This window comes from Mobula birostris, chromosome 11 (assembly GCF_030028105.1).
Source record: "Mobula birostris isolate sMobBir1 chromosome 11, sMobBir1.hap1, whole genome shotgun sequence".
NCBI classification, from domain to species: Eukaryota; Metazoa; Chordata; class Chondrichthyes; order Myliobatiformes; family Myliobatidae; genus Mobula; species Mobula birostris.
In genome coordinates this window covers 113,589,535-113,601,992 of record NC_092380.1, presented here as the reverse complement: position 1 = coordinate 113,601,992, position 12,458 = coordinate 113,589,535, and the positions used below count along the sequence as shown (strand labels likewise).

General features: G+C 46.4%; 1 protein-coding gene across 12 annotated transcripts in view; it reads left to right on the top strand.

Annotated features, from left to right (window-relative positions):
* The window catches only part of mical2b (microtubule associated monooxygenase, calponin and LIM domain containing 2b), a 262,965-nt gene that overhangs the window by 117,395 nt on the left and 133,112 nt on the right, over positions 1-12,458 (top strand). For all 12 annotated transcript variants that reach the window (XM_072272895.1, XM_072272882.1, XM_072272883.1 and 9 more), the window contains exon 9: positions 1,177-1,292. In XM_072272895.1, coding sequence (XP_072128996.1) covers positions 1,177-1,292 — 116 coding nt within the window. The remainder of the gene's footprint in view (positions 1-1,176; positions 1,293-12,458) is intronic.

Sequence of the window (12,458 nt, the reverse complement as noted above, 5' to 3'; positions counted from 1 at the left end):
CGAGGGGTCTGTGAATCCTAGGTTGGAACCCCTGTTCTAAACCTTTCCTATCCATGTATCTGTCAAACCTTTTTAAAAGTACTACCTTTGTACCTGCCTTTGGCAGTTCGTTCCATATATTGACCTCCCTCGGTCTACAAAATAAGAAGTTACTTCTCCAGCTCTCACTAAGCTTTCCCTCTTAAACTTTGTTCTTGATTCCCAACTCTGGGGAAAAAGTCTGAGTCTGTACACTCCTTACAATGTCACACACCTCAAAAAGTCACTCTTCTGTCTTCAGCACTCCAAGGAATGAAGTCCCGGCCTGTCTAACCTCTCTCTATAACTGTCCTGGCAACACTCTTGTCTTCCATTCCACATGCACTCTTTCCAGTTTAGTGGCGTCTTTCCTAAAGCAGGGTGACCAAGAGTGACGGCGATAAAACATAGAGCACTACAGTACAGTACAGGCTTTTTGGCCCACAGTGTTGTGCAACTGACTAACCTGCTCCAAGATCACTCTAACCCTTCCCTCCATTTTTCTATCATCCGTGTGCCTATCTAACAATTTCTTAATGTATCTGTGCCTACCACCACCCCGGCAGGTTTTTATAACACATAGGGCGGTGGCTGTCTGGAATGCGATTGAACACATGCACAGAATGCCGGAGGAACTCAGCAGTAAGTATTGACAGGAATAAACAGTCGGTGTTTCAGGGTGAAAAATCTAGTTGGCATAGATTAGGGTGAGAGGGCAAAGAGCGTCCAGGGCTGAAACATGGACTGTCCTTTTCCCTGTGTAAGTGCTTGCCTGGCTTGCTGAGCTCCTCTCCCCGTTTTGTGTGTGAGCTGATTCTCCTGAAATGACAAATGAGATTGGAGGAACGCAGCAGGTCAGGTAGCATCTGTGGAAGGGAATGGGCAGCCACCGTTTCAGGTTGATCCTGCAGCTGCCCAGAAGTTGACTGTCCATTTCCCTCCACAGATGACGCCTGACTCACTGGGTTCTTCCGGTATCTCGGTTGTTGCAGGAAACTTATTGAACTGGTGAGGCAACCAGTCTGTGGTGGCCCTGACAACTCGTTCAACCTGTGTCAGTGAGGAGGGGCCTTGTTTGTATCTCTGCACACACCTCGCCTACTCCTGTTGCCAGAAGCTCACTCCGCCTACTAACTTCCCTTTCTCTCTCAACCGCAGCCTTTTTGGCCGATGGGGACAGGGTGCGCGCGTGGGTTCCTTGCTGCGTTGGACACTGCGTGGATGGTCAAGAGGTGGGCGGAAAAGGTGCCGACTCTGGAGATCTTGGCGGAGAGGTGAGTGAGTGTGTGTGTGTGTGTGTGTGTGCGTGAGAGATCTATTGCTATGTCCTGTGAGAGTGGTGTGTGAAGGGTAAACGTGTGTGTATCTCAGTGTGTGAGCAGGTGCTGGTGTGTGTATTGTCTGTTGACGTGTGTGTATCTCAGTGTGTGAGCAGGTGCTGGTGTGTGTACTGTGTGTTGACGTGTGAATGTGCATGATGCAGCTCAAGGGATGATCGAGTCATAGAAACACAGATATTGACCCTTCTGCCCAACATGTGTGTCCCTCTCATACTCACCTACACCATTCCCATTTATCCATGTTACGTCCATTGTCGCCTTCACCTTGCTGGTTAAGGTACTTGCCCAGATGCAGCTTAAATCAAGTGGTGGAATCTTTGCCTGTTCATGCCCTGCACCACCGGCTCAGGCAGTGTGTTCCAGATACAGCCACGTTCTCAGATCTCCTCGAAACCCCCTGCATTTTTATTTATTGAGATACAGTGAGGCACAGTCCCTTCCAGCCTGCCGAGCTGTGCCACACAGTAATCCCCCATTTAACCTGAGCTTAATCACAGGATAATCTACAATGACCAATTAACCTACCAACCAGTAGGTCTTTGCACTGTGGAAGAAAACTGGAGTACCTGGAGGAAGCCCACACTGTCACGGGGAGAACGTACAAACTCTGTCCAGACAGCCGTGGGAGTTGGCCCCCGATCACCTGTACCATAACGCGTTGTGCTAATCACTATGCCACCATGCTGCCCTAACCCTGCACCCCATCTCCAACCTGGTGGCATGAACATGATTTCTCTAGCTTCCGGTAATATCTCCCTCGTCTCTTTTTCCATTCTCTATTCTGGCTCCCTTCTTACCTCCCATTTCCTCACCTGCTCCTCCTCCTTCCCTTTCTCCCATGGGCCACTCTCCTCTCCTATCAGATTCTTCCTTCTCCAGCCCTTGACTTTTTCCATCTATCACCTCCCGGCTTCTTACCTCATCTCCCCATCCCCACCCACCCAACTTCCCCCTCACCTTGTCTCACATCACCTGCCAGCTTGTCCACCCTTCCTTCTCTCCACCTTTTATTCTGGCTTCTTCCCCCTTCCTTTCCAGTCCCGATGAAGAGTCTCGGCCTGAAACACCAACTGTTTATTCCCCTCCATAGGTACTGCATGACCTACTGAGTCCCTCAAGCATTTTGTGTGTCCTTCATGTCTTGCCTCCATTTTCATGATCTATCCCATCTATCCCCCTCATAATCTTCTACCCCTCAGCCTCCTCATCTCCAGGAAAAACAAGCTCAGCTTGTTCAATCCCCCTCCATGATGTTCTCCAAGCCCGTTGAATCTCCTCTCTAGCAGAGTGGTGGTGGATGGTCGTATGAATGGCTGGTGCATAGCACAAGTCCTGGTTATGTGACCACTGATGCCAGGCAGGCAATCACTGAAGAGTTTTGATAATGTCTGTGGTCACCCATCTTGGAAAGACACTACCCAGATGAAGACAATTGGAAACCACTTCTGTAGAAAAATTTACCAAGAATAATCATGGTCATGGGAAGGCCATGATCGCTCACGTCATACGGCATGGTACATAAGGAACAAATGAGACTTGATGTACTTGTGTGGAATGATCTGTTCGGTTGTCACACAAAAGCTTTCCATTATATCTCAGTGCCTGTGACAAATAAACCCATACCATCAATAAATCCAATGGCAGTTTAGCCAAGTTTGTTACAAAGTTTGCAGATGATACAGAGGTAGTGCTGAGGAAGCAATGCAATTGGAGCAGGACTTAGACAAATTGGAAGAAGGGGCAAAAAAGGTGCAGTTGGAATACAGTATTGGGAAATGTATGATAATGCATTTTGCTTAAAGGAACAACAGTGTGGACTATTATCTAAATGGAGAGAAAATTCAAACATCAGAGGTGCGGAGGGACTTAAGAGTCCTCATGCAAGATTCCCAGAAGGTTGAGTCAGTGGTAAAGAAGGCAAGTGCAATGTTGGCATTTATTTCAAGGGGAATAGAATATAAAAACGAGGAGATGATGCTGAGGCTTTACAGGCGCACTTGGAGTATTGGCAACAGTTTCGGGCCTCATAAATCAGAAATGATGTGTTGTCATTGGAGAGAGTTCAGAGGAGGTTCATGAAGATGATTCTGGGAATGAAGGAGTTAACATATGAGGAGCGTTTGGCAGCTTTGGGCCTGTACTCACTGGAATTTAGAAGAATGTGTGGTAATTTCATTGAAACCTATTAAATGTTGAAAGGACTAGATAGGGTGATGTGGAGAGGATGTTTCCTATGATGGGGGTATCCAGAACTAGAAGACACAGCCTCAAAATTGAGGGGCGACACTTTAGAACAGAGGTAAGGAGGAATTTTAGCCAGAGAGTTGTGAATCTGTGGAATGCTGTGCCATAGAGCTGTGGAGGCCAAGACTGTGGGTATATTTAAAGCGAAAATTGATAGTTTCCTGATTGGTCAGGGCACCAAAGGTTATGGTGAGAAGGCAGGTGTATGGAGTTGAGTGGGATCCAGGACCAGCCATGATGGGATGGTGGAGCAGACTTGATGGGCTGAATGGCCTGATTCTGCTCCTAGATCTTGTGATCTTATGTCCTATGTTCTCTCAGGAGAGCAGGAATAGTTGGGAGATCATTCCAACTGGGACAGAAGATGGGGACCGCAGGGCTGGCTCTAAGGGCAAGCTGCAGAGAGGGAGATGGGGGCCGGTGTGAAAACAGAGGGGTTGAAAGGTCTGCTTGATTGCTGTAAAATTCCACATGACTCATTATTTATTCAAGGATCTGGCTTCCTCAAGCACCACTGTGGAATAAACGGTCTCTAGGTTGCAACAAAATGTTTAGAACAATAAGCCATGTGAAGTGCTTGCATTTTTTTTCTCCAACGGGCGAAACGTCCCTGGGAGAAGGAGTCCAGACCATCACCAAACATAGACTGGAATTTCCTTTGCTTTTCTGTGTTGCCGGGGTGATGGATCCTGATGCACGGATTCAGAATTGGAATGGTTCCCAGGATTTTGCCTGCTGATAACCAGAGTCCACTGGGTTCCGGTGCTGAGGGAGCTGCTATACATGGTGTGAGGAATCTCCACGTGCGTTGAGCCTGGGATAGAGGCACCTTCCTTTCCCTAGTGGATGTTTGCAAACCAGCAGAAGGGAATTTGGACAAAGAAGAGGGAGGACGGAACGGGTCAAGGTGAAGGGAAGGAGACTCCTATGGAATCTTGGAGCAACAAACAGTCCGCTGGAATAACTCGGACAATCGAGAGTCTCACTGGGTTCCTCCTGAATACTGTTATTGCAGCATCTTCAGTACGTCATAGAAAACGAGGCTGCATCTGGAGTATTGCATACAGTTCTGATCACCCCCTCCCCCCATTATAGGAAAGATTGTTGAGGCTTGGGGGAGGGTGCAGAAGAGGTTCACCAAGATGCTGCCTGGTTCAGAGGGCATGTGCTATCATGAGAGGCTGGACGAACTTGGAGTTGTTTTCTCTGGAGCAGCGGAGGCTGAGGGGAGATCTGATAGAGGTTTATAAGATTATGAGAGGCAGAGATAGAGCAGACAGACAGTATCTTTTCCCCAGGGTTGAAATGTCTAATACCAGAGGGCAGGTATTGAAGGTGAGCGGGGTAACTTCAAAGGAGATGGAAGAGGCAAGTTGTTTTACATGGAGGGTGGTGGGTGACTGAGGTGGTGGTAGATGCAGATAAACTAGAGGCTGTTAAGTGATGTTTAGATAGGCACATGAATGTGAGGAAAATGGAAGGATATGGATATTGTGTAGGCAGAACAGATTAGTTTAGTTAGCCATTTAATTACTGATTTAATTATTTCAGCATAACATAGTGGGCCGAAGGGCCTGTTTCTGTGCTGTACTGTTCTGTGAAAGAATTTGTGAGAGGGAGGACTTGTTGACGTTTTGAGTCAAAAGCCTGATTCAGAACTGAGATGCTGCCAATTGTGACATGGGGTTTCGACCCAGAACATACACAGTTCCTACTGCTCCCCCAAACAATTTATTTTTTTATTTAGAGATACAGCACAGAACAGACTCTTCTAGCCCAACAAGCCACAGCAACCCAGCCACCCACCTGTTTATTCCCGGCCCAATCACAGGACAACTTACAATGACCAATTCACCTACTAGCTTTCAGACTGTGAAGGGAAACTGGAGCGCCTGGACAAAACCTAAAATTCCACGGGGAGAATGTACAGGTGGTGTTGGAACTAAACTCCAAACTCCGAGGCTCTGAGGCGTAATAGCTTCACGCTACCCTGGTGCCTGATCCACTGAGTTCCTTCTGCAGACGGTGTGTGGCTCGAGATTTCACCGTCTGCAGTCTCTTGTGGCTTATATGGAGGATTACCAGCACAGAGCAGAGGGGCAGAATGGCCTGATTCTGTGCTGTGATTTATAGTTGAATCCCTCAGCCAGGAGCTGTCAGATTTACTGAGTTTGAGCTGCTTGTTTGGTGTGGTTGGGCTTGAACCCACATCCCATAATGGCAGAAATACCACATCCTGCTCCAGCTGTGGCCTTGACAACGGCAGAGCTTCCCAACCAGATGTGGCTAATACAAAGGGGCATGGTGTTAAAGTGACCTGAGGAAAGTATGGGGGGGGGTGTCAGAGGTGGGTTTTTACCACAGAGTGTGGTGGGTGTGTGGAATGTGCTACCAGGGTGGTGTAGAGGCAGATATGGAGCCTGAATCACATTTACTATCACTGGCATACATTGTGAAATTAGCTGTCTTGTGGTAGCAGTACATTGCAATATATTATATTAAAAGCTGTATCTACCATAAGTTTATATATGTGTGTGAGTGTGTGTGTGTTTAAAAAAAAATAGTGAGGTAGTATACACGGGTTCATGGTCCATTCAGAAATCTGATGGCGGAGGGGAAGAAGCTGTTTCTGAAATGTTGAGTGAGAGTCTTGAGGTTCCTGTGCCTCCTTGATGGTAGCAATGAGAAGAGGAAATGTCCTGAGTGATGGGTGTCCTCAATGATGGAAACCGATTTTTTAAGGCATTGCTCCTCAAAAAAAAACTTTAAAACTCTTAAGCACGTTGATAGAAAATTCAGAATCAGGTTTAATATCACTGGCATATGCCGTAAGATTTGCTGTTTTGTGGGAGCTGTACAGTGCAGTATTAAATAATTTTTAAAAAGCATAATTTACATGAAGTATATATTTCAAAAATTAAATAAGCAATGCAAAGAGACAGCAAAAATAGTGAGGTATCGTTCATGGGTTCGCACAAGCAACCAATGTTTCGGGAGCAGCTTCTTCCCAGCCACCATCAGATTTCTGAATGGGCAATGTTAACAGACCATTTGAGCAGGCAGCCTTGAGCTAGGTTGAAGGCACAAAGGATTAGTCTCATTTGGATCATGTATGGCACAGGTATAGTTGGCAGAAAGGCCCATTCCTGTGCTGTTGTGTTTTATGTTCCATCTTCTAACGCAGAAAACCTGGACCTCTCCAACCTGGGGATGGAAACGGGCGGGTGGGGAGTTACAGGGGGAGGTGGAGATGGTGGATTGGAGTCCACTGTTCTTCGTGGAAAGGCAACCAAAGCATAGGAACTTAACGTCCTTCTCCAGACCCAAGCACTACCATCTCCGTAGCCCATATCTATGCTGCCAGAGGAGGTTCATGAAAATAATCCCAGGAATGAAAGGTCAGCATATGAGAAATGTTTGATGGTGCTGGGCCTGTACTTGCTGGAGTTTAGAAGAATGGAGGGGGGATCTCATTGAAAACTATCAAATATTGAAAGGCCTGGATAGAGTGGATGTGGAGAGGATGTTTCCTACAATGGGGAACCAGGACCAGAAAGCACAGCCTCAGAATAGAGGGATATCCTTTTAGAACAGAGATAAGGAAGAATTTCTTTAGCCAGAAGGTGGTGAATCAGTGGAATTCAGTGCCACAGCTGTGGAGGCCAAGTCATTGGGTGTATTTAAAGTGGAGGTTGATAGGTTCTTGATTAGTCAGGGTGTCAAAGGTTACAGGGAGAAGGCCGGAGAATGGGGTTGAGAGAGATAATAAATCAGTCATGATGGAATGGTGGAGCAGACTCGAGGGGCTGAATGGCCTAATTCTGTTCCTATGTCTACATAGAAATTACAGCACAGTACAGACCTTGCAGTCCACAACATTGTACTGACCTTTTAACCTCCTCTAAGATCAATCTCACTCTTCCCTCCCACACAGCCTCCATTTGTCTATCATCCATGTGTCTCTTAAATTTCCCTAATGTCCCTGCCTCTACCAAACCCCTGGCAGACCACTCTATGTAAAAACATGTCCCCTATACTTTCCTCCAATTACCTTAAAATGTTGCTCCCTGATATTTGCCATTTCCACTCTGGGCTATCCTCTCTCTATATGCCTGTTATCATCTTGTACACCTCTATCAAGTCACCTCTCATCCTCCTTCACTCCAGAGGGGAAAGCCCCAGCTCACTCAATAAGACATGCTCTCCAATCCAGGAGCATCCTGGTTTGTTTGAGAGTATCATGTTTCTGCCTCTACCACCACCCCTGGGAGCATGTTCCACGTATCCACCACAACAACTTACCTCTGACGTCCCTATTCTGGGGTCACCTTGTTTGACCCCTAGCTGGCTGCCAACCCCAGCACTAATCAACGGCCAGGGGTGATGTCCGCTCAGGGAAGGCTGGGCAAGGAGTTCTAATTGGTCCCTCTGTACGGTTGGAAGCCTGCAGTCTAAATGGCCCACTCTGCACAGACTGTAGACAGGGCTGGGCTGTGTTTTGGGTGGCTTCCAGTCAGTGAGTGAGTAAGCTGCTGTGTAACGTCTGTCTGATTCAGCGATAACTCAGGAATGAGAACTCAGCAAGTCAGGCAGCATTATGGAAATGAATAAACAGTCGACGTTTTGGGCTGAGACCTTTCATCTGGACTGGAAAGGAAGGGGGAAGATGCCAGAATAAGGAGATGGGGGCGAAGGAAAGGAAGAAAGCTGGAAGGTGATAGGTGAGACCAGGTGAGTGGGAGAGAGGTGAAGTAAAGAGCTGGGGGGTGATAGGTGGAAAAGGCAAAGGGCTGAAGAAGAAGGAATCTGATAAGGAGGAGGTGGGACTGTGGGAGAAAGGGAAAGAGGAAGGGCACCAGGGGGAGATGATAGGCAGGTTGGGGGATGAGGTAAGAGACCAGAGTGGGGAAGTGAAAAGGAGGAAAGGGGGAAGGGAAAGAATTACCAGAAGTTGGAGAAATTGACATTCATGATATCAGGTTTGAGGCTATTTAGATGGAATATAAGGTGTTGCTCATCCAACCTGAGAGTGGGCTCATCGCATCAGAAGACCGAGCAGCTGGAATGTTTGTTTGTGTGATGGACTATGCAGTGAAGTTCTTTCCCCATCAATGGGAGTATTTTCAGGGGATGATGAGAGTGTTAAACCAAGTGGTGTGAGGTGTCAGGCTGAGCCGTGAGGAATTAATCTGTGGTCTTGTTCCAACACAAGACAGGGAGGGTGAATGACTGGAAAGCGTCATGACCTTCCTCTTCCTGGGATTCCCCAAAGCCTTTTGGCAGCCAGAGGAGCATTAATGAAAGAGAGTGTGCCTTAGAATCCTTGCAGCAGATGGGGGAGGCCATTTGGTTCATCAGCCTGTGCTGACATTCCAAATTGTTGTGCTTCCCTCCCTCTCCTGTAGAATATTTTATCAAACCAGTTTTTTAAAGAACACAAAAATGTACAGCACAGCACAGACCCTTCAGCCCACAGAGTGTGTCAACCTAATCCCTCCCTCCTACATAACCCTCCATTTCACTATTAAGCATGTGCCTATCTAAGAGTCTCTGATCTATCTGCCTCTACCACCACCCCTGGCAGTGAATTCAACACAACCACCTCTCTCTGTGTGAAAATACTTGCTCAGAATCAGAATCAGGTTTATTATCACCAGCATGTGATAAGAAATTTGTTTACTTCGTAGCAGCAGTTCAACGTAATACATAATATAGAAAAAAAACAGAATAAATAATAAATAAATCAATCAATCAATTACCAGTATGGGTATATTGAGTAGATTAAAAATCATGCGAAAAAACAGAAATAATATATATTAAAAAGTGTTCACGAGTTCAATGTCCATTTAGGAATCAGATGGCAGAGGGGAAGAAGCCTTTCCTGAATTGCTGAGTGTGTGTCTTCAGGCTTCTGTACCCTCCTACCTGATGGTAACAGTGAGAAAAGGGCATGCACTGTGTACTGGGGGTCCTTAATAATGGACGCTGCCTTTCTGAGACACCGCTTTTTGAAGATGTCCTGGGTACTTTGTAGGCTAGTACCCAAGATGGAGCTGATTAGATTTACAACCTTCTGCAGCTTCTTTCGGTCCTGTGCAGTAGCCCCTCCACACCAGACAGTGATGCAGCCTGTCAGAATGCTCTCCACGGTACATCTATAGAAGTTTTTGAGAGTTTTTGTTGTCATACCAAATCTCTTCAAACTGCTAATGAAGTATAATCACTGTCTTGCCTTCTTTGTAACTGCATCAAAATATTGGGACATATACTTTCCTCCAATCACCTTAAAATTTTAAACAACTTCTTAAATTTAGAGATATAGCACTGAATGGGTCCTTCTTATCCCTCGAGCCATACAATCCAGCAGCCCCTGATTTAACCCCAGCCTAATCACAGGACAATTTACCATAACCAATTCACCTTCAAACCAGTACAGCTTTGGAGTGTGGGAGGAAACCCGTGTGAAGGACATACAAACTTTCTCACAAAGGATGGCAGAAATGAATTCCAGACGACTAAGCCCTGAGCTGTAATAGTGTCAGACTTACTGATACACTGCCGTGGGGTCCCTCTTGTATTACCCATTTCCACCCTAGGGATATAAATCTGAGACTGTCCACTTTATCGTTACCTACTGTCGTGTACACCTTTATCAAGTCACCTCTCATCATCGTTCTCTCCAAAGAGAAAAGTCCTCACTCACTCAACCATTCCTCCGAAAACAAAAATAAAAAGGTGTTGACTAACTCTGTCAGTGATTTCCAGATCACCACCCACTGCTCATTACAAAGTCTTTGATGTTGGTGTTTGTTTTTGTCAAATGTACCAAAGTACTGTGAAAACCTCCTTTACTTACCGGAATCTAGCACTTTGTGTTCCCGTTTATCTCTCTCCAGGAATCCTCCCCTTCCCTCCTCTCCCCTTTCCCTTCCTCCCACATCATAGAACATAGAATAGTACAGCACAGTGCAGGCCCTTCAGCCCACAATGTTGTGCTGACCCTCAAACCCTGCCTCCCATATAACCCCCACCTTAAATTCCTCCATATACATGTCTAGTAGTCTCTTAAACTTCACTAGTGTATCTGCCTCCACCACTGACTCAGGCAGTGCATTCCACGCACCAACCACTCTCTGAGTAAAAAAACCTTCCTCTAATATCCCCCTTGAACTTCCCACCCCTTACCTTAAAGCCATGTCCTCTTGTATTGAACAGTGATGCCCTGGGGAAGAGGCGCTGGCTATCCACTCTATCTATATTCCTCTTAATATCTTGTATACGTCTATAATGTCTCCTCTCATCCTCCTTCTCTCCAAAGAGTAAAGCCCCAGCTCCCTTAATCTCTGATCATAATCCATACTCTCTAAACCAGGCAGCATCCTGGTAAATCTCTGCACCCTTTCCAATGCTTCCACATCCTTCCTATAGTGAGGTGACCAGAACTGGACACAGTACTCCAAGTGTGGCCTAACCAGAGTTTCATAGAGCTGTATCATTACCTCGCGACTCTTAAACTCTATCCCTCGACTTATCAAAGCAAGCACCCCGTAAGCTTTCTTAACTATCCTATCTACCTGTGAGGCAACTTTCAGGGATCTGTGGACATGTACCCCCAGATCCCTCTGCTCCTCCACACTACCACTCCTTTCTTTTTCCCCCCTTCTCTCCCACCCATCTGTCACTCTCTCTCAACTCCACCACTGCTCCCCTCCTTACCTGGCACTACCCACCTGTCATCAAGAACTGTTGGGATGAGAACAGGCTGTAAGACGACTGAACTCCCTGCCACCACCCAGGTCTCATCACGTATGAAGTGCCAGTAGTGCTGTACTCTTCACTGTTCTACCTTGTGTCACAATTGCACCTGATTATTTATTAGTTTATTTGTGGTGATATTATTTTGTGTTATGTGTGAGTTACATGTACTGTTTTCAGATATCCCACCTCTCCCGGAACTTCTGGGAGTTTCCCGCATATTAATAGTGGCCCCCTGATGCCCGCAAATTATATACAATGTCCCGGAATTGATTTTTTTGAGAGCGAGCGAGAGAGAACGTGCGAGAAAGAGTGAAAGAGTGAGCACAAGAGCAAGAAAGTGAGCGTGAGAGCCAGTGAGAGAGAGAGAGTGAGAACAAGAAAGCGAGAGCGATCATGAGGTAGAGAGCACGCGCGCGCGAGAGAGAGCGAGAGAGTTCCAAAAAAAGTCAGAGTGGCAGAGTGTTCCAAGAAAAGAAAATATAAAACATACGTCACCCCAGACTACACTAAAGTGTACCCCTGCCTAATAGGGGTCAACATAATGACAGTGTTGCTCGCTGCACTGTTTGCAACAGTGACTTTTCTATTGCCCATGGTGGGTTAAGACTGTAAAAGACATGTTGAGGTGAGTTTAACAGGTGTCATTCATTCATTGGCATAGACTGACGTTATTTAAACTAGCTGGCTTGGCTGCTGAGGAGCTACTCTATTGCAGACATCCCACCTCTCCCAGAAGTCTCCCACAAATTGATGGTGCTACCTCCCTGAAATGAGTTTTTGCTGGGTGGGATGTTTGTGTTTTGTGCACCTTGGTCCGGAGGCCCAAGAGTCCTGATGAATGATCATGACCTGAAATATGGGATGTCTGTTCATTTCTACCAGCGTTTTGTGTGTGTTACTTTGATCTGGAGGAGCATTGTTTTGTTTGTTGGTATGCAAGTATACAGTCGAGGTGATGATAAACTTGATCTTGAACTCCCACTGTTCTCAGTCCATCCACGCCTCAGAATACTTTTGCAATGCTGTCCGTGTTCCCTCTGTGCTGGGCATCTCTGCCCTCCACTCCCAGTCCTGACGCAGGGTTTTGATCATTCCTGA